A 27,977-nucleotide genomic window follows, 5' to 3' on the forward strand; every position below is an offset into this window, starting at 1 on the left:
CAAATAATGGAAACAGTCTTTAAGTGATCAAGTTCAGTTTGACAAATCTGCTATAAAGCCTAAAATCACATAGCAGTGCAATGGTGCACTGTAATGTAATACATTCTTATTAAAATTATTTGTACATCTTACAGAAATAATGTCCCCACAAAAGTTTAACATACAAAGCAGTAGAATACTTTTTCTTTTCTTTTCAAATCAGAGTTTGATCTGACTTAGTTGAGTAGAAATGTGCATCACTATGTCAGCTCTAGCAGCTCTGTTTGTATCAGCACCTTTTCAGAGGCAGTAACATGCTGTTGGCCCTGACTTAGAATTTTTTTTATGTTGCTGTCCTCTGTTTAACTTAGCTATGTTTTAGAGCATGCCACCGTATTCTTTTCTTACATAGTATATTGTGTTTAAACTTCTCACATGGTGGCATTCTGGTGTCCTACAGTTTACTGTGACATCCCAAAATTAACAAAACATCTCAGAAGGTGAGTATTAGGTTTTCAGTATCAGCAAAATTCTTCTTATTCTTCTTATGTTTAGTGCTGGTGCACGTCTGAAGATCAATATTCAGGGTTCTCTGAGCAGGTTTACGACTGGGCCTCCGGTAGGGGCCGGTCGGGCTCACATGGCACCAAGGGCCCTGTCACCACTAGACCATTTGTGCTGTGACACAAGAGATTTTTAGCTGCTGTGGTATCCAGTGCTGATGAAGAAGTGCCGCTACCAGTTATTGTACCATTGAGGTTTCGGTACAGTCGCTGCCGAGGAAATGAAGCTCTTCGGTGGGAGGCAGGCACAGAAGCTGAACCACGGCGGCACACTGAGGGGAAACTCAAACCCACTAAACAGCAGCCTGGACACGAAATGACCTCATCTTGCTCATAGGAGCCCCTCGGGTCAGAAGACAGGACCTGGGCTCCACTATAACCATTAGAGTGTTGACCACCACCCCACTGCATCTGCTGGCCAATCACGAGGTCCGAGCCATTGTTGTTGTCTATTCGTGGCAGAGGAGGCAAAGAGGGTGGTCCACTGGAGATTGGAAGTCGCCAGCCATTTGTCTGTAAGGAGGAGCAGGAGGTGGAGGTGAGAAGTGGTTTTACAGGTGTGGCGTTCAGGATTCTCTCAGTTGGCTCTGGAGACTTGGCACAGTCCATGGGTTTAGTAAGACAAACACTTTCCTTATTCTCTCTTATCTGCTCATCCTCCTCCTCCTCCTCGTCCAGCCGCTCCAGAGACACCATTTCCAACTCAATAGGAAGACCTGAATCCTCTTCTGTCCCCTCCTTCTTCATGATTAAGTCGGTAATGTCAAGCAAACTTTCCTCTACTCTCTCTGACACCCATCTATTCTTGACTATGTCACCTTCCTCATCTTCACCCCTAATATCTGCCACTCTGCCCTTGTCCTTTTCTCCCTCCTTCCTCTCACTGTCACTTGGGAAGGCCACAGTCCGACTAATTTCTGGAGTGCAGGGGAGTGACTGGCACCTCCTTGGAGGTGCTCGTAACCCTGTTTTCCCTCTGAGGAGGTGAGGGGAGGTACACAGGTCCCTAAGTGCTGGTAGGGTGAAGGTCAGGGAGATGACAGATTTGCTGGGTGTGTCCAAGAGTTTACACCGTCCACCATTCAGGTCCTGTCTGAGAGAGAAGGGGTTCACCCATGCAGGCGTTCCGAGAAGAGGAGAGGTCAAGGTTGCAGGAGGTAACATGTCTGACTGGCTTCTGGCCAGGCCTTGACCAAGTTGACTGCGGTCTCCAGGGTAACAGGGAGAGCTGCGGCGCCGGTATGGGCTTAAATCCACCATCACTGGCTCTGGCCAGCAGAAGGTTGGGGAATGACATGTAAGGCAGAAACAAGTCAGAGAATGTGACAGAACAAAAAACTATACATCATTTGTATTATCATGATTTTTCCATAATGGGAGGGCTTTGGTTCCCTTAAGCCCTACTAGTAACAGCTATATCGCATTTCCTCAAAACAAAACAAAAAAAAAGATGCTCAGTTACCATTGGGATTTCTGATCATAATCAACAAAACAAACAAACGTAATAAATAATGAATATGCAAGTATGACACAAATTTCTGACATGCTATTTTGCTGTCCTTTAATCTAGTCTCATTTTTATGGTACATCTGCAAACATTTCTCAGTAAAAACCCTTTTTCAGAATCCAGTGAGACACCAGAGGGCTTTTTATTTCAAATGGTTACAGGATCTACAAGGTTTGAACAAAGTTATTTTGCTTGTGGTAAAAGTAAAAATCAACAGCTCCTGCAAGAATTTCCACAATAAAAGGAAAATTAACTTGGGTGAGAATTCCCTAGTAACAAATACCCAAATATATACCGGGCTTGATGCATTTTAGTCAGCCCTGAAGTGTGCAACTTTCTTTGGGGGAACCCTGAGAGTTGTAGTAGTGAGTTCACTGCAGGTGTGAAACTCTGTAGCCAAAGCTGAATTACTAACTGCACAAATTTAAACTGTACCAATAAAGCAATTTTCGAACTGAAACAATCTAGGACCCCACCTAGATGGGTCCTGTCATATAACCTGTATGCCTGTCAAAACACTTGACTATGCAACTATGCAACTATGCTAAGAGTTGTAATCAAAAATGGAGAACTGCTTTGAGCATTCAGGAAAAATGATCCTGTTGTCTGTTGGAGGCACCCATATTGACAGTGCTGTAAAAATGTGAGGGCATTTCACATTTAATCAATTAAATATTTGTTCCTTTTACCAAGTCCAATGGGCATCTCTTTCTCATCTTCTCTCCTCATGGCCTCCAAAGTAAAGAGAATGTCAGAGAATGCCGGACGCCTCTCTGCACTCATCTGAAAATGAAAGATAAAGTGTCAGTTTTTTGGACAGTTGTAACATCCTAATGATGAAGACATGTTGTTGCTGAAAGGTGTCATAGTTGCCTGGTCATGCCAGTTAAAACACAATGAGTAACAGTATGATTAATGACAGCTAGTGGGTGTGCACTTACATTACAGCAGGTAACAGCAAGGCTAAAGAACGCAGATGGACAATCTCCTATCATGTTCTCAAATGTATCCACGTCAAGCCCAAAGTCCTAAACACACACACGTACACAACCACACACAGAGAGAGATATACCCTTCAGTGGGGAACAAGTTCTTGTACAGTGAAGTCTAGTTTTATCTGGATCAACAAGCTGACACAGGACTTTTCTGGGCTGTATATTTTGATGTTTTTGTATCCAAAATGATAAGGTCCAATACGTATATTTATAAAACTGATGCATAAAATAATATTCCTGGTAGTTGGTATGAGACAGGGGAGTGCACTGGGATTGGGATTGTGCAAACTTGACAGGAGCAGGCAGTTTTACCACTGCTGCAGACAGTTGCAGGCCCTCAAAAAAAAAAAAAAAGTAAATGGTGTGCCGCTGTACTTAGCTTGCTTTAACCATAGAGGTTAAGTCAACAACTGAAGCTGTGAGGCTTGGTAAGTTTCACATCTGTTTAATGTATTAAATGAAGGACAGGAGAAGGAACAAAAGCAATGGAACTCGTGTGAATAGTCTGAATGTTCAGGAGCAGGATTAAGAAACAGTTCAACGCTCTAATATGTGAGTCAAAATACACTGCAGTCAAAAGCCTGGACAGCGCTGTCAACCCATGTGTCTGCATTTTGCGTCAGGTTTAAAGTTATAAGCTGTGGTCTGCACAGTCAACCTTTGGCATCTGGTTCAGTAACTATACAAATTTGCATTTTCAATGTTGCATTTGGTTTCTATTGTGCAATGAGAGTACCTGCTTCAAACTACAAACTGTAAAAAACAAGAAAAAAACTACAATTGTAGTTTTTTTCTTGTCTTTTACACAGAAAGTCCTGGGTTCCTGCTGTGTGGACCCAAAAATTGTGGCATATGTCCTCTGATAGTTATGAACTATGAAAATGTTTCTCCTGTCAAAAAACATAGCATTAGATAATGTTTGTATATGAATTACAACTCTTAGGTAAGAGTGCTGCTTCATTACAGACCAGGCAACATTTTCATTAACTAAGTAACTAAGAAATAAATAAATAACCACTAAGAAATTACTTGCACTGTGACCACTTATTTTCCAAGTCACATAATGCTAATAATAAGAAAACACCAGAGTTAAGATCGCATTAAAGCTAGGGCTGGGCACATTAACTTAGCGTTATTTTTGCATTAACTAATGAATTCATAATCGCCGACAATTATTTGTCTCCCATTAACACAGTTTATATTATCTATTATTTTTATTGTAAAGGTCTGTTGCTCTTGCGGCTTTTATTTTGAAAAGATTCATCGTGAGCGAGCAGGGTCAGAAAAGAAAAGAATGGCGGATGAAGCCGACAAAACAAACATGGAGAAGATTACGTAACTTTTACATGGCCATTTTCATTTAAAAGTTCTTCCAGAAGGCGCAGTCGACAGAGCCAAAGTTATTTGTAAGCACTGCAACACTGAACTGTCTTATCACTAGAGTATTTCGATCATATGACTGTACAGTTCAAATAAAAGTGTGTTATATGATACTTTTGAATTCATTATTGGACTTTGTGTATAACTATAGTGATTAATCACAGGAAATCATGCGATTAACACAATTAAAGAATTTTATATTTGCCCAGCCATAATTAAAACACATTGAGTAGATACCAACCAAAACACAGTCCCTGTATATTTCTTTCAAATCAGTCTTAAGTTTTTTTCTTTTGTTTTAAAATTCAAAGGTTTCAGGATTTGTTTCCAAGTTCCCAGAATAACTGTGAAAGTTGGTTTATGGAACAATAGGAACTAAACATGACAGACGACAATGACCCACTGCAGACTCTTACCTCTGTTCTGGGTAAGAAATCAGGATCAGCTTCAATCCGAGCTATGATCTCACACAGGATGATGCCATATGCAAACACATCCACCTGATCAAAGGAGAAGAGCATGTCAGGTCTGTCCAGATGTTGTCTCTTATAAGAGAGGCATGTGTTCGGGGTTCCAACTAGATTCCACAAAGTAATTAAAAATCAACCTTCAGGTTAGTAGATGCCAGTATAATGCTGCAGGTTATTGTTAATTACTGTTGGTGATAAACTCAATCAAAAAATGTGTTTAAAAGTGAAAATCAAAATACCTTACACATAATGTATATCCTTGCCATCTTTTAATGACAGACTTTGTACATTTTTAAGTACTAATATCAGATTGTTATCAGTCAGTGTCACTGCAATAGCAGTGAGAAGGTGATTACAGAGCTCTACAGGAGACACAATCTAACTTGTACCAGCATTATGCTGCAGTCCCTGATGTCCTTGATTACCTAAACAAGGTTATACTGTAAAACTGGTATTTTAGGTAAAGGTAGGTATACATCTATAGAATATGATATACCCCGTGCTTGAATGTGGGAGATAATCAGTGCTGGTGAAAAAGTTATGGTCAATAAAATGGTATTAATGTAAAACCGTTTGACTTTGAGCAACATTAGTGAAAACAGAGAGGAAAAAATCTTTTTTAATAGAGTAAAAATAACAAGCTGCTTTTACTGGTTAGGATGAAGGTTGAAAGGAAAAAGAGAAAAGAAAAGTAACATGAAATAACATGTGACACTGGTCATAACCAAGTATAGCTACAGCAAAGCCCCTCAGTAAAATTAAATTGGATTATTGTTATCATTAAACTTTTGACCAAGAGAAAGAAGGGTTATTTCTTCAGTTACACCGAAAATGTCTGAATCTCTACTGTTCTCCAGGAGGTGATTGCAAGAGTGCACAAAGTCCAAACAGGTTTACCTTCTCATTATACAGCTCTCCTCTCAGAACTTCAGGGGCCATCCAGTATGGAGAGCCCACAATAGCCAGAGGGCACTTCTCCACACAATCACTGCAAAGAAAACAAGTCATATACAATTAGAACATTTTGTAGATTTTACTTTCACTCCTGTGGTTCAACTCATCTTTGACGATCACTGTCAACTGTTACAATATGATGGGGATAACACAAATTTCCTTCGAGATCAATAATGTTTATCTACGTAAATAACATCAGAAATAATACTACTACTGCTACTACTGCTACTACTACTAATAATAATAATATTGAGGGAGGTGGGGTACACCCTGGACGGGTCGCCAGTCCATTACAGGTCCACACGGCGACAACAGTGTAAGTGTGTCATGTACACTCACACTCACTCCTAGGGTCAGTTTAGAGTCACCATCAACCTAACATGCATGTTTTTGGACAGTGGGAACAAGCCAGAGTACCTGGTGAGAACCCACTTATACACAGGGAGAACATACAAACTCCACACAGAAAGAACCCAGCCAGGATTTGAACCAGACACCCTCTTTAATAACAATAATGATGATAATAATAATAAGAAGAAGAAGAAGAAGGAGAAGAACAAGAACAACTTAATCAATGATTACATCCCACTGACCTGTAATCCGGTATTTTCTCTGCAAGGCCAAAGTCTCCCACCACAGCGGTGAACTTGCCGTTATCACAGCGAACCAGACAGTTCTGAATGGGGAAACATAGTTAATGTTACATATACAACAAATTTTAATAAAAAGGTGGTGAATAAAACTACCTAAATGTACAAGTGTTTTTTTATTAATTTCGAATTATATCACATACAAACATTAACCTGCTGCCATAAACTGGTTCAGGCTACAATTATAAGGCACAGAATTTCCCACTGCTCACGTAGGAAAGAGACGCAAATATTATGCCATAATATTGCCTCCAATATGTTAATTGGTGTGTGTATAATAGGCTGTAAGTCCACTAGATGCTCCTAACCCATGTGATTCGTAAAGATCAAATAGCAAGCCTCACAAATCGCATTGTGATGGTAAATTTTATGTCTCAGAACTAACAGACTCTCCAATCCACATCAACCATTTGTGTCATCCAGACACACTCATTGTTTTAAACTATTTGTCTCTTAATTAACACCCAGACAAGATAATTGTTTTAACTTAAACTCTTAAATGTTTTTCGGCTTCCCTTTGTCCAGGGTCTTTCTCCATGATAAACGCTGAATGGTGTGGACTGACCTCTCCTGCAGGAGAAAAATAAACAGCTTGGCCGGCCGGCAGAAAAAGAAAGGTCTGATATTTCATTGCTCCTCAGAGGTATTAGGAAGGAAGCGCAAAAACTTCCACCACAGTATCTATGGGAGGGCGTCCACGCATAGTGATGGAATCGCAAATTGACCTAAAATCTGTGATCTCCAACATTTGTCTGGAAAAAATTCACATTAAAATCTTGTAGTGTGAACTAGGCTTTACAGTCCAGTCCAGGCAAGCAATCAAGAGCATCTATGGAGAAAGCTAAAGATGGATTTGGCAGATGTTTCTACTCCAATGTAAAAAATACTGACTGTATAAATAAAGACTGTATTGTGCTTGTGTCCATGCAGTTATGTGACGTGATTAGGAGGAAATGTCTGGGTGGAGTCCAAGATAGAAACTACTTAGAGAGAGGGTTCATTGAACATTTTGTAGAAAAACTTTTCTTTTTTTTTTAAAGTAAGACAGTACAAACAGGTTTATGTATGAGAACTATTATAGACATAGACAGTCTGAATGGCTGCTTAATGAAAGTCATTCACTTCTTAGCTAATTTTCCATAGGTCTTTGCCTGAAATTGCAAGGAAACTGGTTGGCATTTCACGGGTAGAGACAATTCTAAGTGGCTGCATCTCTAGAAATGAGAGAGGCAAAAGACGAGTCTGTCTACAGCTTTTTGGCAAAATAATAAGGCTGACCAATTTTTCAAACTTTTTTTTTATCATTCTGAAAATAGCCTAACACGCAGAGAGGGTCTCATTCTGAACTAAGAACTGGGGTGAGTCCTGTCTCACAGCAATATCTATGCAAGCTCTGATGTTACTATTAACAGAAAGTAAATGCAACTCAGTTTTACATATTGTTCATTGGAAGGCCAAATAATGACTGTAAAAAAGACAATAAAACAAAAATCTTATTTTTGGTTTCCTTATTGCCCCAGCTATTTTAATTGTCACTGAAAATTATTTCAACTTTCAAATTAAAAACACTTAAAAAAGTTGTTTCCTGTCATTAATCTAAATTGAGTCTTGCTTTTCCTATTTGTCTTAGCAGGCAAATGACTGAAGCTCTCCCAAGTCTCCTAGCAACTAAAAAGGGAAACTGGAAACCAGCTTCTAAACATTAGTTAATTGAACCCAAGCAATGTGTTTCTTTGTAGAAATAAACAATAAAATATAAAATCATAAACATAATCAATGTAGCCCTTATGAATAATTACTTAGTGGGTTTTCACAGATTTTCCCAATACTATCATCATAAGTGCCAGTATGTTGTAACATTATTGTTTCACATTCTGTACCTTGGAGGTGAGGTCTCTGTGGAAAATGCCCTTGCTGTGCAAGTACTGCAGCCCTCGGGCGATGTCCAGAGACAGATCGATCCTGACGCCCCACGACAGGTACAGATCACTATCTAGAAGCTGCTCCAGGTTACCACCATTTATGTACTACGGAGAGAGGATGGATAGAGACAGATAGAGTCTCTATGAAACTAACCACTGTACGCATATGACCTTTACATAAACAATTTGGATAAAACTTTTTGTAAACAATGCGTTGAACCATGACTTAAAATCCATACATGCATACACACTGCTCACTAATGATTTTGCCCATTCTAGCTTTCAGAATGTGTTGTTTTCGTACACTTTTATTGTATAATGATGATCAATATTACTAAATTAATGAAATACAAGGTATCAATACAAAAATAAAAAAACAGAACTCATTTTATGTAGTTTGAGAAAAACTCATTTTATGTAGTTTGAGAAAACTGTAAATGCAGTAAACCTAAAAGAAAGATCAACAGTGGTACCTCAGTCAAAGCGTGTAGCTGCCCTTCATGCACACAAACCCCAAGAAATCTGAGTAGAAATAAAAAATATCATCAAAATCTACTAAAGGTCATAAATGTCACTTTTCTTCTGAATGCACAATGGATTTGACAGTTTCCACAGATACAGATTCAAATGTGAGAATGTGATGCCCCCTTGTGTGTCTGAGGAAACAGTCACACATTGATAAAGCTACAGTCCAACACCAGTGACAGAACTTTGATCCATCCATCCATTTTTCTTTACTCAATTAATCCAATTCAATGTGGCGTGAGGGCTGTTTTTGGGCCACACAGAGACAAACAAGACATACAACCATGCACACTCACACTCACTCCTAACCTAACATGCATGTGTTTTGATGGTGGGAGGATGCTGAGTAGCTGGTGAGAAACCACACATACAAGAGGAGAACATGCAAACTCAGAATGGAACTTTGAAGATGAAATTAATTTAAATGAATTTTTTTTTAATTTATCCCAAAGAGCATTGATAATGTTGTTGTAATTTTTTTGTTATTATTCATGGACATTTTTGTTGGTGGCAGGAATTACCTTCTGTATCGTTCACACTTTGTTTCAACACTATGTTATGTTGAGGGTGGGCAGTGTTGTTCTTTATGTTCATTAAATAATGTTTATTAATTTGTTCATTTGGATATAATTTGTCCATCCGTGATGGACTGGCGACCTCTCCAGGGTGTACCCCGCCTTTCACCCGATGACTGCTGGGATAGGCTCCATCCCTCTCACGAACCGACGGACAGATTGACGGTATAGAAAATGTATGGATGGATATAATTTGACTTAAACTGATCTGAAACCACAGCCTCAGTCACTATTTTGCATTGACGAAGATTAGCATTAAAATGTTCCAGACAGGGACGTCTGGGTTTCTCTGCTCTAGCTGCTGCCCCCGCGACCCGACCCCCGGATAAGCGGCAGATGATGGATGGATGGATGTTCCAGTGCTAGCTCAGGACTGGCGATATAGTTCTTATCTGCTTCTATAAAGAACCAGCTAAGATCTTACACTATCTATCACAGAACCATGTCATTATTTCCCTTAAAAATTTTTTTTTACAAAACACGTCTGAACTTTGCTCTGTTATTGGGTTATTATTGTTCAAAATTTCTGTTGAGGACCACAGCACAGGGACACTTTGTCCTTTGCCCCCCTGTTTGCATCCTATTCCCTGAAAACTAATGCAAGTGGTGCTTATCACACACTGTTTTGAACAGGATCTCTAAATGCATTATTAAATATTGGCAATATTAAACTGTCTGCCATTGTTCCAAACATGGTTTAAAAAAAACAAAAAAAAAAACCCTGAGAGATTTTCAGTTTTTCTAATTTAAGTCTCAAAGAATACAAAAAACAGATAATTACATAATTTAAGTTTAGACTAATCAGAAAAATGCAGAATTTTTTTTTTAATGCGGTTCATTAAAAATGTTGTAAAAGTAGGCTTATTTTTGTAATTCAAAACAGATACACAAATAAATCTGACCATGTTTTCCTTCCAATTGTGAGAAGACATTAAACATTAACACATACACTGAATACTAGTGAATCTAAACTTGACCTCACAGGTAATTTTTTCAAAGAACATATAACACAACGCCAGCAATGAAAAGTTACAGAACGGATGACATGAATAAATGTATAGTGACTGACTTTGAATGAGTAGACGTTGAAAACGTTTCTCTGGACAATGAAAAAATAATTTTTCAGCACAAATGTTTTTCTCCCTACCTGAGAATGTTTGGATGGTAAAGCCTGTTCATAAGCTGCACTTCTCGTAGCATGTTAGCTTTGTTACTTGCAAGTGTGTTCATTTTCAGCGCCATCACCTGTCCTGTAATTCGATGCTGCACCTGGAAAGCAAACAGAGGATTCAATGTGAGTGTTTAGTCAATTCATCAATAGGACAAAGACAGATGCCAGTAGTACATATGCAGCTACCGGAAACACAGTGTCACACCAAGATCAAATCCTTCAAGAATGATTCAAAGTATTGTAGTTATTTTAGCTACACAGCAGAAATTCTGCTAAAACTGACATACCTGCTCAATACAACTGTTTGTAAATTTGGAAAAATCAAAATCTATTTTACAAAATTTCTGAGATATTTTTCTGTGGTCAGATACATTCGATTTGGTTTAATTGTTCTTGTGATGCGTCTAGAACTTGACACAAAGTTCACATCTGGCAAATTGAATGGGGGAAAAAAAAAAGAAAATGTCGTAGGATCTTGGCTGTAGACTCTCTGTGATAAAACTGTGGAGAAGCATAGATGAAGACAAGAATCTAAAACCATTTCTAAAGCTTTGAGTTGCATCAAAAAGCCACTCTTCCTACAGTTGGCCATTTAGTCAAATTGATAAACTATGCAGTTAAGCCTTAGGCCAAGGAGATTATCAAAAATGCAATGACTTACGTTCTACTATATTAACTTTCTACATACTTTTAAATCAAATTGAAATGTTATCAGTTTGGATTTGTACAAAAATGTACAACACAACACAACATAATCACATGATTATGATAATCAAAGTAAACAAGGGATAATCCTGATTTGGTTTCTCAGCTAAACAAAGTCTAAATACATGATAATGTTATCATAGTAGGTTAACATTAACATCAGTAATTATGTTTGCAAGTAAGGATGACACTCAAATGGCTTAATGTGCCTCTGGGAACTAAACTAGTCAATCACCCACAAAGTATAAACTCTCTTAAACAGACAACCTTACTGTTTTTAGAGCACAAAAGAAAGACTTTGATTCCAAAAGACATATGGGAACAAATAATCTAAATCACTGAACTCTCAACTTAAAAAAAAAAATTGAAAACAAACCATTAGAATTTCTACTTGTGCTGAAATCATAAATGACCAACTATACCCTCATGCCAATCATACTTCTTTTTAAAATTATAATAATTTGTGTCTTGAAAATATTGACGCAATGCATTCTTTGCTGAAGACTTGAAAGGTAAACACTAATTGAGACCATAATAGGTTAAGAGAACAAACATTACTGTTCAAAAGAAAAAATGAAGTTTCCTTGAAAAAAGTACAAACTTTTCCATTCATGTTTGTCAAACATAGTACAAACATCAATTTTCCATTTATGTTTGTACTATTACAGTATATGTGGCAAAAACAGAGTAAGTACAATTCTAATAAACTTGACAGTTTAGTCAGGCAAAGACAGAACTAATTGTAAAATATTTTTTTGCATCTTAGATAATTTCTATAGATGATCCAGAACAACAGGCCTAAAAAATCCTAGTTGAGGACATATGTTAAATTCTCATCAATCTGAGATGTGTGCCAATAAGCCCAGACAACAATACACCCCAAAGGGGCTATTTTTGTCCCATTAAAAGTAAAATTTTTTGTATTACAAGTTTCTTTGAAAATGAATTTGAATTTGCGAATGAGCGATACACTAATCGAAAATGTCCAAAATACACCCAAATAGGCTTAATTTTTTCCTTTACTCCTACCACAATAAAAGTTTACATAGTAAAAGTATACATGAAAAGTAACTTTTTTTGTATTACACGTTTCTTTTGAAATTAATTTTAATATGCACATGAGCTCCACACTTACTGAAAATGTCCTAATTTGCATAGGCAGAAACACCGTTCATGACAAAATACATTGGCCCAGTCTTCATCCAATCATCCTCCTGACAATAAGTGACAGCAATGCTGCTTTTAGATTGGCTCTAACCGGAAAACTGCCTGGCTTGGTAGTACCTGTAAAACCCTCGCCTGTAAAATTCAGGGTCACGGAGGCACACAAGCCTCCCCACCACGACAAGGTAGCAACAACAGGGGAGAGGTGACACTCTTGCCCTGGTCACCTATCTCAAAGAGAAAGACACATTCACTGAGAACCCTTCCCTGCGCAACATTTCTAATGGTATGACAGCCCCGCAGTGAGTCAATGTTGAGAAAACAAGGGAAATTGGGTGCAAGATTTTGGAGTCTATGGCAGGGAAACCAGTGGAGGAATTCACCTTCAGGAAAGCTGTGACACTTGCATCTAGGTCAACTGTCAAGATCAAAGGAGAGACAGTGGTAGTGGAAACACAGCTATTATTCCAGCGGCTTGTAGCAGTGAGAGACCGTTGTGAAGATTTGCTATCACTGTTCAAGACTGAACTCTGCAGTCACCCGTCTGCTTTGTTTGAATCATCCTACTTCCCCCTACAGGAAAACAAGGCAATTCTTGCCGATGTCCTCTGAAAATCTATCGAGCAGCAGCAAAGACAACCCAGCAGAGATGTCCAGCATGTCCTTGATAGGGGTGCATTACTACATCGTCTACCATGGCCACAAGGGTCCACTTATGAGTGTGTGTGAAATGTATGTCAAATATGTCACACAGAAATATGGTACGGCTACTGTCGTACTCTTTGACGGCTACAAAGAAGAACCAACAATAAAAGACGCATCGAACAGGTGTTACTCCCAGTGTGACTGAACACTTCTCTGGTGACATGATTATCCAATCCAAAACGGATCAGTTCCTTAACAAGGAAAACAAACAACGGTTCTTGGTTTATCTCAGTGATAAACTTGAGAATGCTGGGTGTATCACAGACCATGCAAAGCACGATGCAGATGTGCTCATTGTCCAAACCACCGTTACCTTTGTCAGAACAAAAGACACGGTCTTAGTAGGTGATGACACAAACTTATTAATACTCTTGTTGCGTCATGCTGATCTAAATGCATAGCAGCTGTTTCTGGCACCAGAACCAAAGAAAGCAACAAAAACAAGACAAATATGGTGCATAAAGAAGACGAAGGAGTTGGTGTATGACAATCTCCTCTTTATCCATGCCATTTTAGGCTGTGATTCTATGTTTAGTCTATTTGGCAAATGTAGCGAACTCAAGTTTGGAATTTATTACAAACTTAAGACTTTAAATGACTCCAACATTCTTTTGTGGAGATGTTCGTGCGTAAATACCAGATGGGGGATTTCTACACCAATGAAGAGAAATTAACACCAACCTTTGGCCCATGAAAGCATTTTGGGGAAGTTTCTCAGCCCTCTTTCACAGACCTGTGGCATAGATAATTCCGACACTCGGGCAATTTTTTTGTCATTATTTGCAGTGAATTCCTACATACCAGCCAGCCTTGTCCCATGGGCCACCAGAAGCCCCCCTCCAGCGTAGAAGAGCGACCGGTCCACGCCACTTTAAAGTCCCCAAAAGTCACCTACAACGAAGGCTGCGAGACGCGTAACCGAGAGATACCCAGTTGGACCCACTGGGGTTTGCCTGTGGTTTGGAGCTGACTTAACAGGACAAAAGTGTGTCAGGTAAAATCTGCCCTGTTCTTACATTTCAGACTGTATGCAGTGGGCGTCAAGAGAATTCACTGTTAAAATTATAACTTAATTCAATTAGTAACAAACCTAGACTTTTTGAATAATTCCGGTATCCATCCATTCCCTTCCCTTAGTTATTTTCAATTCACTAAGTGTTTCCTACATAATCATCCATATTCAAAGCATTTCTACTGTTGTCTTAAGGTCCATGTCTTTGGTAATATCATTTTAGTAAATGGTTCACATATATATATATATATATATATATAAAATCAACCGGTTCTTGTTGTATGTTTTCTTTACGTATTTGTAAGTCCAATCAAATGAGAATTCACAAGTAGCGACTATATGAGACTGGAATTAATTTATTATTAATTATTAATTAATTATTAATTTAACATACCAGAATCGTAAGATTCTGTCTTTTTGCTTCGATTGAAGGTGGTGCCCAAAAACGAGGTTAAATAAGGATTATTCAGATAGTGAGAACTTTCGGATAAATCCTTATAGCTTGTCACATCCCGATACATGTGTCACTATAAATAGGAAAGGGAATGGCACTGAAAAAAGTAAAGAATGAAAGCTAAGATGTTCAGGCAGTCACAGGAAAATGTGGGAAAAGGCATCATCAATATAGCAGGTGAAAAAACTCTAGTATCACTGTATGGGGGCGAAAAAGAGGAATCACTGGATATGGTTAGATACAGGCAATTCTGTGATAAAGTAACTCAGAACTCATCTCCAGTGGAACCTCAAACTGTCCCTCCAACGTCAACAGCTGCAAAGTTCCATAGTCTTCGGGTCTTTTACCAAATGATGGAGTGGAAAGGGGGAAGTGAACGTATGGACCCAAATGACTGGGGGTGGCATGTTTTGGATGGGAGATTTATGCCAATAATGACAGATCAGCGTGTGGCACGACCAGAAATACTAGATGTAGTCTGTTGTAGTTGCAAGAAAGACTGCAGCACAAAGAGATGCACATGCAAAAAACATGGACTGCCTTGCACTGCCATTTGCGGAGAATGTCGTGGTACTAGCTGCACAAACTCACAGTTGCCTGATTTATCAGATGAATATGACCCAAAAGATAAGAACTAAGCAAAGAAAAAGCCAGGAACTGATATAGGGGGTGCCAGAACCAAGAGCCACAGTGAAGGGGTCGAAGATCCAGGCTGAATTTTAAAAAAAAAGAAGAAAAACAAAAAAAATAATACTAAAAACAGATTTAAAAAAACACCCCCAAAAAACCCCTCCTCTGTTGTTGCTACCTTGTCGTGGTGTGGAGGCTTGTGGGCCTCTGTGACCCTGAGGACTATACCGGCGAGTGTTATACCCCTGGTGAAGATTGGGCCGATGTATTTGTCATGAATGGTGTTTCTGCCTATACAAATTAGGAGCTCATATGCATATTCTAAATAATTTAAAAAGAAACTTGTAATACAGTTACTTTATAACTGTAATAATAGTTACTTTTCATGTATACGTTTAATATGTAAAGTTTTATTGTGGTAGGAGTAAAGGAAGAAAAAGTTTTTGTTTGTAAATTATCAGTAAGATGACTAAGATGCTAAGTAGGCCATGTTATTCCTAAACGATCTATTAAATCAGTTTCATAGCACTAACATTAACATTAACTGCCAACGTAAGTTATGTACCTGAATTGTAGCTACATAAGCACGGAGAACTGAGCGTTGTTCAGGTGGAGTTGTTTTGTGTGTAGATTTCCAAAAGATAAATAGACGAGGCAGGCATGGGCAGCAGAACTGAGGAGGCAGGTTGCTCTCACCTACAGTTCGTATGAAAACGTACAAAAAGTTATGCACAGATTTTTGTGCATAATCCTATGAATATCTGTCAACAAGAGCGACCAATGTGCCTGCGCAAAGCCTGAAGTCAGGGATGACGTGCCTTTTATTCACAGAGGAAAATAAACATTTTAAAATAGTTTCACTTTCAACATTATAATAAATTGTTGAAAGCAAAAATTTTACTTTTTATTTTTACAATCTTCCTTCAGGGAATGTGTGGAAGCTTTAGTTGTTGGTTACATACAACTAAATAACCTGTAAAAATTATCTTTGTTTCGAACGTTGCTATGGTGGTTACTAAGGACACTACTATCGCTGTAGCTTCCGTGAGCGGCTCTTATTTCGGCTTCGCTGCTGAAACACGCTATAAAGGAAATACACACAGGCAATGGAGAAATAAGTTTGTTTTGGATGAACAACAGTGCACCCTGAAAGATCACTGCCCACTGACATCTTCTGCATCGAATTAGAGCGACAAGGTGAATGGACAGAGCCGGAATAATTATATTTACAGGAGGATGTGTTTACTTATTTGTCATTCTTGTGGGTCACATAAAAAACAAAATTGTGTTTCACACATCCACCGTTTGGAGATCAGTGCAGTTAATTTCAACAATAAATAAGGAAACATGGATAAATAAATCAAAACAGATAAAAATGGTCAGGGATAAAAGAGAATAAAATGATCATTAAATAGGTGCTCTAACAAATAAACCGCTATAGACACCACACACTCAAAGCAGTTCTGTTTTGAGCTAAACTAACAATTTGGACAGGGTGGAGCGAATAAAATGAGACCCAGGCTGGCTGAATTTACTGCAAGATCGAAATGTTAAGGGGGGACAGGGTTAGGCTGGTATTTACGACTGTGTCTGGGTAACCTCAACTGATGGTTGGGGAGGAAAGTTAGAAGAACAATCAACTATACCCAAAGACAGATGACGTGATGAGCGGGCAATATAACTGTGTGTTTTTGCTTCAGTGGTCAGAGCAACTCTGTATTCTGTACTGTGTTGTTCTCTCTTGCAAGATATTATTATCAAAGCCTCTTATCTCGTCAGAAAAAAATAACTGACTCTGTGCGTTACTAAATTTCCACCACACAAGCCAATTGGAATTAAATTAATTGTAATCATAATCCAATGAAATCCAAATATTTAATTTAAAAATAATCCAATTCATTCATGTAGAGCCAATTTAAAAACAATATCCTAACTAAGGAAACCAACAGATTGCACCGAAACTTGTCTTCAGTCCAATCTCCCGTCCTGAGCGTGCCTTAACAGGAAGAAACCTTGGGCAGACCAGACTCAGGAAGGGTGGCCAAAACTGGAGAAACATGATCTCTTCTGTTAGTTCTCATCAGAACTCTGGCTGCAGCATTTTGGATCAGCTGGAAGCTTTTCAGAGAATATGTGGGACAGCCCAATAATAAAGAATTACAGTAGTCCAATCTTGAAGTAACAAATGCATGTTACTTTCTCTGCATCACCCTGAGACAGGATGTTCCTGACTTTAACAATATTAAGAAGGTGAAAGAAGGCAGTCCTATAAACCAGTTTTATATGTGCGTCAAATGATACATTCTGGTCAAAAATAACTCCAAGGTTCCTCACTGTAGAACTAGAAGCCAAGGAAATACTATCTAGAGCAGGGGTGCCGAATACGTCGATCAAAGGAAGTGTGGGTAGATTGCATGACATTAAAAAGTGTCACGGTTTATTTTCCGTTCCATGTCTTGTCTTGTCATTTCCTGTTTTATTTTGAAAGATCACTAACCTTGTCCTCTCGTTTCAGGTAACTTGCCCTTCCTCCCTTGTCATGCGTGTCATTGTCTTCCCTGATTCCCAAGTGTTTACACCTGTTCCCCTTGGTCCCTCGTGTGTTCAAATAGTCTGCGTTTCCCTTGTCTCGACGCCAGTATGTTGTCTCATTGTGAGCTACACTACCAGCCACCCGTCCCGTCTGCAGTGCCGTGTTCTGTCTTGTGTTTGGTTATTTAAATAAAACCCTCTTGAAACCACACGACCCTGCATCTGCGTCCTGAATCCCTCTGGTAAACCTCACAAAAAGTAGGGGATGAATGACAGGCTATCATCCATCTGCAAGATGACATTTGTCTTTTGATTGACATACAGGGTAGCCAATCTGACGTCTGAACTTTTGACACCCTACGCATGCGTGTTAAACGGCACTAACTTGTTCAATTACCTTGCTGCGTAACTAGCCTCCAATTTATTTCAACTAAATACAACAAAGGCTATAAAAATGAGTGCTGTAGCTGGTCCGAGTAAGAAGCCTAAAACCTACCACATCATATTCTAAGTGCGTTTGCCTCATCTATCAGTGTGCCATTGCTATTCCAAAGAAGGGAAATGTGGAGCGGCATTTTCGGACTGTTCATAAAAACTATTACATTGACTTTCCTCCAAAAAGCGAGCTGAGAAGGGTGAAAGAACTAAAATCTCAGTCATCCGGACAGCAGTAATTTTTCTCACATCTGACCACAAAAGCGAAGGCAGCCACCGAAGCATAATTTCGGGTGAGTCACTTAATTGTGAAGCACAAGAAGTCCTTCCAAGACGGAGAGATGATAAAAGAGGCATTTGTTGAAGCCGCTGATTCCTTGTTCCGAGACTTTAAAAACAAATCGGAAATATTATCTTCAAACAAAGCTCTCCAGCTATCGAGGAATACAGTTACACGGCGCTCTGAAGCCATGGCCGAGGATTTGACCCAGCAACTTTGGAAGGACATTGCGGACTGCGAGTGTTTCTCGCTACAATTAGACGAGTCAACAGATGTGAGTGACACAGCCCAGTTGTGCATTTTTATTCGGATGGTGTTTACTGACATGAATGCAAGAGAGGAGCTGTTGACAGTACTGCCCATGAAAGAACATACACGAGGAGAGAACATTTTCCAGTCTTTGGTCAGACAAGACAGGATTTTGAGGGAACACTGTTAACTGTTCACTCTCAATGCAAGTCAGCACAAGGTCAAGGGTATGATTAAGGCAGTGAGTAGGTCTGTGAACACTTTGAGAAAATCCAATAGAGTCTAATGTAGAATTAAAGTTAATATTTAAGCTGTCATTTTCAACATCTACATGAATATTAAAGTCACCCACTACGATGACTTTATCTGTACTCAGCACTAACTGGGATAAAAACTCTGAGAATTCAGACAGAAACTAGGACCAGGTGGATGATACACAACAACAAGTTGAAGAGGTATTTGTGATTTCCACTTTGGGTGGGAAAAACTGAGAATCAGAAATTCAAAAGAGCTAAAACTAATCTTGGTTCTAGGACTGACTAGTAACCCTGATCTGAAGATAGCTGCCACTCCTCCTCCTCTGCCTGTGCTTCGGAACATGAACTTTTCAATAGTCAGAGGGACTTGATTCATTAATGCTAACATGATCCTCCTGCTACAGCCAGGTTTCTGTAAAACAAAATATATCAAATTGATGATCACAAATCAAATAATTCATTAACAGAGACTTCGAAAGAAGAGCTCCTTCCAAAGTGGGATGGATGCCGTCTCTCCTCATCAGACCAGGTTTTCTCCAGAAAGATTGCCAATTATCTATGTAGCCCACGTTGTTTGCTGGACACCATCTAGACATCCAGCGATTGAATGAGGACATACGGCTAAACATGTCATCACTGGTCAGATTTGGCAGGGGTCCAGGGAAAACTACGGAGTCCGACATTGTTTTGGCAAAATTACACACCGATGCCATATTAATTTTAGTGACCTCCGATTAGCGTAACCGGGTGTCATTACCGCCAACGTGAATAACTATTTTACTTTATTTACGCTTATCCTTAGCCAGCAGTTTTAAATAGGATTCTATGTCGCCCGCTCTGGCCCCTGGAATACATTTGACTATGGTCACTGGTGTCGATAATGCCATGTTTCTGACTATAGAGCTGCCAATGACCAGGGTTTTGTCCTCAGCGGGTGTGTCGTTGAGTGGGGAAAATCTATTTGAAACGTGGACAGGTTGATGGTGAACCACGGGTTTGACTTTAGGACTATGATTCTTCTTCCTGACAGTCACCCAGCCACTCTGAAGTCCCGGCTGCTCGGGATCTTCTAGGGGACGACTAATAGAGCTAACTAGGCTAGTTGGCTCCACACAGGCTAAAGGGGCCTGGCTCGCTATTGGGTGGTCTTCAACAGTGCAGAGCCGAGCTTCCAATTCAGATAACCTCACCTCCAAAACTACAAAAAGACTACATTTGTTACATGTACCATTATCACTAAAGGAGGCAGAGGAGTAACTAAACATCTGACACAGAGCAGGTGAAAGCAGGAGATGGAGTAAGAGAACTGGTAGCCATGCTAAGCTAGAGAACCCGACACACCGCTAAAAAGTGAAAAATAAAGACTAAAGATCTGTAAGAGTGAGCGATAGAATATAACAAGTATGCGATACAGTTAACTATGCAAGATGTGTAAATTATAGGGAGAAATAAGGTGATTATTAGTAGTTCAAGAGGAGCAAGAAATGTCACAGTACACCAGTGTTTCTCAATTCCGGTCCTCATGACCCACTGACCTGCATGTTTTCGATGTTTCCCTGCTCCAGCACACCTGATTCAAATGAATGGCTCCTCATCAGGCCACTGCAGAGCTTGATGACGAGCTGATAATTTGTCACGAGGACCGGAATTGAGAACCACTGCAGTACACACACAAGGCAACAGGAAGTGTTGCAATACATTTTACCGCAAAGCAAAGTCGCAACTCCATCCATGGTGCTCACATGCTGTGTGCCTCACAACCTCTGTGAAAGCCATAGTCAGGAGTATAGAGAGGAGTGGAGTGAAGATAACCCTTATCCACAGACAGACATTTCAGTACAACCACTTGCTGCAGATACTGAAGGAGTTGGAGTGCGTGCAGCCTTGATGTGTTACCTTGTGCCTTCCAGCTGATCAAAACACCTTTTCATAATGAGCATCATATTTTGAAAGTTTGACAGACAGAACATATATGTATACATGAACAAACACATTTAAAGATAAAATGTTCCATAGAAACTGTAATACTTTGTTCATGCATTTATGTTCAAAATAAAGATGTCATTACCTGCCTTTAAGCTTTGTGTGCATTGTGAAATCTATCAGCAGTACATCAGGAGTATGGTTCAAAGGTTAAGGAGTAATCAGTCCTGAAGGGGTTATTTGTGACTAACTTATGGTTTAGAGAAATTATGAGATACAGTCACAGAAAATCAGCAGTATGTGGGGGTTTAAATGTAAAAAGGAGTGTGGTGAAATGTTTACAGGCGTGTACTTTTATAAGTGTTTGAACGCTTTTGAATGCCAGATCTTTGTTAAACATTGTCACGACCCGGCAGGACACAGGCGCAGGGATTTTCACAATAAGCAGATCTTTATTAAGACCACTTTACAATCTCCCAAGTCAGAGAAATTAACAGGCTATGAAAATCCTAACACACTTCTCTCAATAGCTATGGAGAGAGAAGTGTGGCTATAAAATTTATCAAAAATAATGATCTCTCCACTCTAGGAGGAAAATAGCTATAAACTTTAATAATAACTAAGGTTACTCTCTATTTAAAGAGGCGAAGGGAAACAAAAAATAAAAACGGAGGCTCTATGAAAGTTTATCAAATCAAAATCAAGTACAGTTCAAAGTAAAACAGGAAATGACGAGACAAAACCAACTAAAAATCAAAAGACCTCACCGCAGTGTGACAAACATGATAAACTTCATCCTGTGATGTGGTGTATTTTAAAAAGAAGTTGATAAACTTTAGTGTAATGCACACCTATGAATAAGAAAGAATTCAAATGTAGCGAGTAAAGATGGATAATTTAATCATTCATAGCTACTATTAGTTAATAACCCATTAATATTTCATTAGCTAATATTTCATAGTTAGATGTGGCCAAAACAACATCAAACTGGCATCACTATTGTTAACAAAAACCCAGAAGACTTCTGACTCTTCAAAAAGCTTTTTCTTTTTTTTAAATAAACACTTTAAAAAAAAATTTGCACTTGCCCACGTTCCTCAAATATTTTAAGGATGCTACACATCATGCTGAGTTTTGTCAGCTGATACCTGAGATGCTGCTAGTAATTAAGTACCAAGAGATTCAGTTTAAAATCGGTCCGATTCCTAGTTGTCCATTATGTATAGACACAATGCTGTTCCATACCTTGAATTTGGTGCCATTTGTATGTTTAAATGATTCGTAGTTAAGTTATTTAACATACCAAAAAAAAAAGAAAAAAACTCTGAAAGAACTTCAGAAAGAATGGAGAACTGTTACCCAAAACCACTTTAAAGGATTACACAGAAGTATGTCACCTGGAGACAAAATGAAAAGTCTCTCTCAGATCAGCAGGAAGAGCGGTTGTCTGCTAATCGGAAGGTCTGTGGCTTGATCCCCAGCTTCCCTGAACCACATGCTGCCTACAATACACCCATCAGTGTATAAATGTGTGTGGAAAAAGAAAAAGTACTGTGTAGCCTGTAACGCTATATAGACTAAGAAGTGCTACAGTGTGTGTGAATGGATGACTATGGCATGTAATGTGAAAGCATTTTGTTGGTCAACTAGACTAGAAAAGTCCTACATATTTACAGCCCACTTACCATAAAAGAAAGGAGGGGTGACTCTATTCTTTTGTGCAGTGCTTTAGGTTCCAGGCTATGATTGATGTAAGCTGCATGGTTGCCTACAGTAACTGCTGAGGAAAATTGTTATTGATCAGTTCAAATTGGAATCCAAGGAAGAGCTGTCAAAACTCCAGTGATTAATTTATTTTCTTTAGTAAATAAGTTTAAATACGTTTTTTTTCCATCAGTAAATTGTAAGTCAGCTTTTATCATTGACTTATTCTGTTGTAAAGTCGAGAGGCGACATGCTAATTTTCATTTTGTTTCATACTTTGTTTATGAGTTTGTGTGCACGTGTGTGTGTCTGTGTGTATTAATAGCACAGCACTAATAGGCTTTGTGGATTTCCCATCACTCCTCTTGATCTGCACAAATCCACCGTACCATTACTGAGGTGCACGGCACGCAGACATGCACAGAAAAGGGAACGCACACACACATCAACAGACAGTGAGGAGTTAACAACAAAAGAGCACACTGAGTTTTACCAATTACAAAGGGCACAGACTCTCGATGGATAAGGACTTGAGCTTAAAAAATATTTAGAATTTCTTCAGGCTAAATCTCCTTTTTCAGCTACGTGTGATTGGTAATTAACTCCAGCCTGTGAAAACAGTCTGGCGCTTGTTTCAGAAATCTTTTTGTCATTACAAAAACAATACTGTAAATAATCAGCTTTAATAAAGAACTAGACAAGGACCACTGTACAATATACCTAAAGTGTCAGATTTTGGCACAGACATTAATGTAAACTTAGGGCCAGATATACTAAATCAGACAAATTAGCACATGGTTGCTAATGTCCATATTGCCATGTGTCTCACATGAGAGTAGCCAGTTCTGCAACTGGTTCAACAATGACCTCATTTATGAATTCAGATTGAGCCAGTTTATAATGTTGCTGATCAGGTACGAGTCAACACAGTCAAATATTTGTTGTTTCTTATAATCAAACAAATTCAATGTGATGAATATTGAACAAAGTTTGTTTGTTTATTCAGTCACACAGTAAACAACAAATGTGTTCGGTCCAATCAAAGCCTTTTAAAGTGACTGAAAAGGCACAGGCTGAAGCATAATGCTTATATTTAAGCCTGTCATATTGAAAAAAAATCAAGCTACCCATCAATATATGTTTTTTACAAGTACAAGAAAATAAATAAATGATAGTGAATGAAAAAAAAAAAAAAAAAACAGAGTTGCATCCAATAAAGTGACAGTCGAATAGTAAAGCGATTTAGTATTTTTCTATTCTATGATGTAACCATTTTTTTCAAGTTACAATGAAATGGCAAGAGTAAGGTGTATCCACTAAGTTGCAAATTTCCTGTAAAAATATATGTTTGAGTCAAGCTGAGTAATATGGACCAAAAATTCTATTCCAATAGATGTTGTTGATTTTGTTGTTACTGGCCTCTTCCTCTTCAGTCTTAAAGACTTTGAGAAATGTTTTTCAAAGTAGCTTGATAGCCATTCCTGCTCTTCTGTCTACAGCCTAAGAATGGAAACTTAAAATCACAACATTCTCCATAAATCACAGATCTCTATAATACAACCCACAGATGTGTTCAACATTTCATGATCTATATAAGGTCCAACAATGAACGCCACAATAAAAAACCAAGTGAAGTTCAAGAGACCTTCAGCAGCCCTCAATACATCATGATCAGCAATGGAGTGGGGCTGGAGTGGAGCACAGTGACCTCAATTATTGAGAAATGGAATAAGTTTGAAACTATAAGTGCTGGAAACAAACAAACACAACTGCTATAAAAACAAATTAAGAGACACCTACAAAAAGACAAGTAGTTTGTCTCAGGTCAGTTCTCCTATCAACAATAAACAATAGAATAGAATAACATAGCTGGTGTTCTTTAGCAAGCTGGATTCATTCTCATTCATGAGATATATATTTATATATACTGTATATATGTATGTATATAATTTAAGTAATGATTAAAATGTTTCATTAAAGATACAGACATTTTTGGCATTAAATGGTCAGGAACGATAGATTGCGTCATAGGGAAGGGATTGTTTTGTTTTTTTACTGTTTCTGGGTGTCACGATCATGCTTGGCTGTGTTGTTGCTTTGAATCTTGAATCTTAGGTGGGGGCTGAGCAGATTGGGAGCCCTGGGCAGAGTCTGGATTGCTCCTGCCAACACCTGCTTCTCATCTGCCCTCATTGGGACACTGTTATAGGAGCTCCAAGAGCAACCAGTTTTTGCCAGTGTCCGCAGACACCTTTCAATCAGCCCTGGCCAACCAGGGAGTCATGCTCGGGGAGCACGAAAAGGCTCTGCGGGTTTTAAACAATCAACAAGATACAAATAACGTCTCAACCAAGTTTTCGTTCACAATCGTCTGTCTGATTTTTCTGCAGGCATGTCTCCAGCCAGCCCACCAACTCTGCTGCAACCAGCTATGGAGCCAATATTCAGAGACACCTCTTCCCCACCCCAGACCAATTCATGGGATATATCAGCAAATGCGGAGGTTTCCTGCTCCAATGTTCACTAGCTTTTGCCCACTCTCCACGATCTTTTTCCACAGACTCTGCTAAAATCTTGTTCATCATAGCCCTACTTAAGTGGAGAACACTTGACTGGGCACTAGCTTTTTTCCAATAACAGCCTATTGACTCTTATTCCTTCTGTGCCTTTCAGGAGGCGTTTAGAAGGACCTTTGATCACCCTCTTTGTGAGGGCAAATGCCGCTAAGAGACTACTGAACTTAAAATAAGGCAGCCAGTCAGTGGCAGAGTTCATCATTACATTCTGCGTTTTAGTAGCAGCAACCAGATGGCTGAATCCTCAGAGCCCATGCAGGTGGGTCGGATCAGACTAACTCCCGAGGAACATCTTCGTCGCTTGAGAGCAAATGAGTGCATCTATTGCAGCTCTAACAACCATTGCCCAGTTAGACCAAAAGACAGAGCCCACTAGTCAGGTGCAGAGCACCTCCTAGACCCCGCCTAAGCCTCTCAGCTCCATCTTCCGCTGGAGCTTCTTCCGTCCCCTATTACGGTTTCCGCACTAGACGGGAGTAAATTAACAACCATCACTCACAATACAGAACCCATCACCCTTTTAGTGTCTGGCAACCACTGTGAGAAAATCCATTTTTATCTGTTCCCTATTTCTCGTGTCCCTATAATCCTTGGTTTTCCCTGGCTCACACTACATAATCCTCAGTCATCCAGCTCTCCTCTGCCTGAAGCAACGGTTTTCCCAGTAGATCTGTCACAAGTTCCCATCAAGTATCATGACCTTGTCACCGTCTTTAGAAAAGAGAAAGCCCGGTCTTTACCACCTCACCGTCCTTATGACTGCACCATTGACATTTTGCCCGGAGCACCCCTGCCGTCTAGCAGGCTGTACAATCTGTACCCTCACGCGAATCCATGGAGCAGTACATCCAAGACTCCCTAGTACCCACAGCAATCATTCGACCATCATCTTCTCCAGTCAGAGGCAAAAAAATTTTTTGTCCAAATGTGGATAAATCCCTGCGTCCCTGTATTGATAATCATGGTTCCCATCAGATAACTGTAACGAATAAATACCTCTTGCTGTTCATCTCCTTAGCTTTTGAACTCATTCAGGGCACAGCCATTTTCTCCAAACTCGATTTCTGGAACGCTTATCATCTGGTACGGATTCTGCATGGGGACGAGCGGAAAACAGCCTTCAGTTTTTCTCAGTGCTCATCTCCCTCGTCCTAGTTCCCTCATGCCTGTATTGCCGTCCACAGTTGGATCCCTCTCATCAGCCTCTTCCACTTCCACACTCACCTGCTCACCTCACTGCCAATTCAGAACCTTGCACCACAACCAGCACCTTCGCCTCCATCTTGGATTCTCTCTAGAAAATAAGTAAGGACAAACCAACCACTTCGGACAATTCACCAACTGGAAAATGCCTTTAATCTTCTTTCTCCTTTCACAGAGTTCCATGCTCTCCCAGATTCAGCTCCCACTTCATTAATTAAGAAATTCTGTTTCTCCAATCCTGCTAGTGTTCTGTGTCTGCACTTGAGTCCATACCTTCAGGCAGCATGACAGTGGGTGTGTAAAGTTTTGGTTACTTCAGATAAAAGAAAAAGACTGAATTCAGTCGGTAAACCCTTACCATAAGCAACTGCTGCTTTGCTGCTTTTATATACTTTTCAAGGTAGTGTGCTGTGTGAAGGCATAAACTGGTGATCAGAAAAATGACTAGTTGTACACGTCCAAACACAAAGGTACACTTGTACATGCACACAGGTGCTGTTTAACTAATCGGCTTAGTCTGGATAGTGAGTCCAATCAGTTCGTAAGTTCTCATACACTAACGCACAGCATACACTCATGCTAAAAAGAGAGGACACCTTCTCCTTCAAACCTTCAAACTAACTCGGAATGTTACCAGGTCCTAATATTATGTAAATACAACCTCAGATGAACAACAACACATGTGATATTTTATAAATATATATAAATATAATATAATGTTTATTTTAAATAAATAAATAATCAAAAATGCACACAGAACATTCACTCCAAGATTAGTTAGAAGCCTGTGGAGTGTGATAAAGCGTAGAACTGTACAATAAAAAAAGCTTAGTGTGTTTTGTACACATAATGCACACATAAATAAAAAATGCGGATATATTCAGCAGTAATAGCTTTTTTTTCTGCTGCGCTGTAACAATGTTGTAGATTCACTGACATTCCCTGTGTCCCACATGCATAGTATAATTTGAAGAATAAATGTGAATAAATATGAATAAGATAAAGCAAGTGCAATTTGATCAAAAAGAAATATGTGGACCAATCTATTTAACCTCTTTAACACTGTATTTCCATGGTGGTTGCATATTAAAACTGTGTGCTGCAACAGTGGTAACAATGACAATACCAGTCAATGAGCAGATCCCATGATCCCACGAGCCTGCAGTGAGCGACTCTCCTGTAGTCTCTCGAGTTCTGACGACGGCTTTGCTTTGCGGTAAGACGTATTGCATCACTTCCTGTTGCTTTGTGTGTGTGCACTGTGACAGTTCTCGCTCCTCTTGAACTACTAATAATCACCTATAATTTACACATCTTGCATAGTTAACTCTATCCCATACTTGTTATATTCTAACGCTCACTCTTACAGATCTTTAGTTTTTATTTTTCACTTTGTAGCGGTGTGTCTGGTTCTCTAGCTTAGCATGGCTACCAGTTCTCTTCCTCTATCTCCTGCT

General features: G+C 39.2%; 1 protein-coding gene across 1 annotated transcript in view; it reads right to left on the bottom strand.

The window, feature by feature from the left end:
• Nucleotides 1-519: 519 nt before the first annotated feature.
• The window catches only part of LOC140304766 (dual specificity testis-specific protein kinase 2-like), a 34,494-nt gene continuing 7,036 nt past the window's right edge, over nucleotides 520-27,977 (bottom strand). The window contains exons 3-11 of the mRNA XM_072383534.1: nucleotides 10,668-10,789; nucleotides 8,894-8,942; nucleotides 8,379-8,525; nucleotides 6,442-6,524; nucleotides 5,792-5,882; nucleotides 4,841-4,924; nucleotides 2,991-3,077; nucleotides 2,739-2,832; nucleotides 520-1,810 (exon numbers count right to left, since the gene is read on the bottom strand). Of these exons, the coding sequence (XP_072239635.1) occupies nucleotides 582-1,810; nucleotides 2,739-2,832; nucleotides 2,991-3,077; nucleotides 4,841-4,924; nucleotides 5,792-5,882; nucleotides 6,442-6,524; nucleotides 8,379-8,525; nucleotides 8,894-8,942; nucleotides 10,668-10,789 (1,986 nt within the window). The 3' untranslated portion in view covers nucleotides 520-581. The remainder of the gene's footprint in view (nucleotides 1,811-2,738; nucleotides 2,833-2,990; nucleotides 3,078-4,840; nucleotides 4,925-5,791; nucleotides 5,883-6,441; nucleotides 6,525-8,378; nucleotides 8,526-8,893; nucleotides 8,943-10,667; nucleotides 10,790-27,977) is intronic.

Source organism: Leuresthes tenuis, unplaced genomic scaffold (genome assembly GCF_036924035.1).
Source record: "Leuresthes tenuis unplaced genomic scaffold, fLeuTen1.0.hap1 SCAF_4, whole genome shotgun sequence".
NCBI lineage: Eukaryota > Metazoa > Chordata > Actinopteri > Atheriniformes > Atherinopsidae > Leuresthes > Leuresthes tenuis.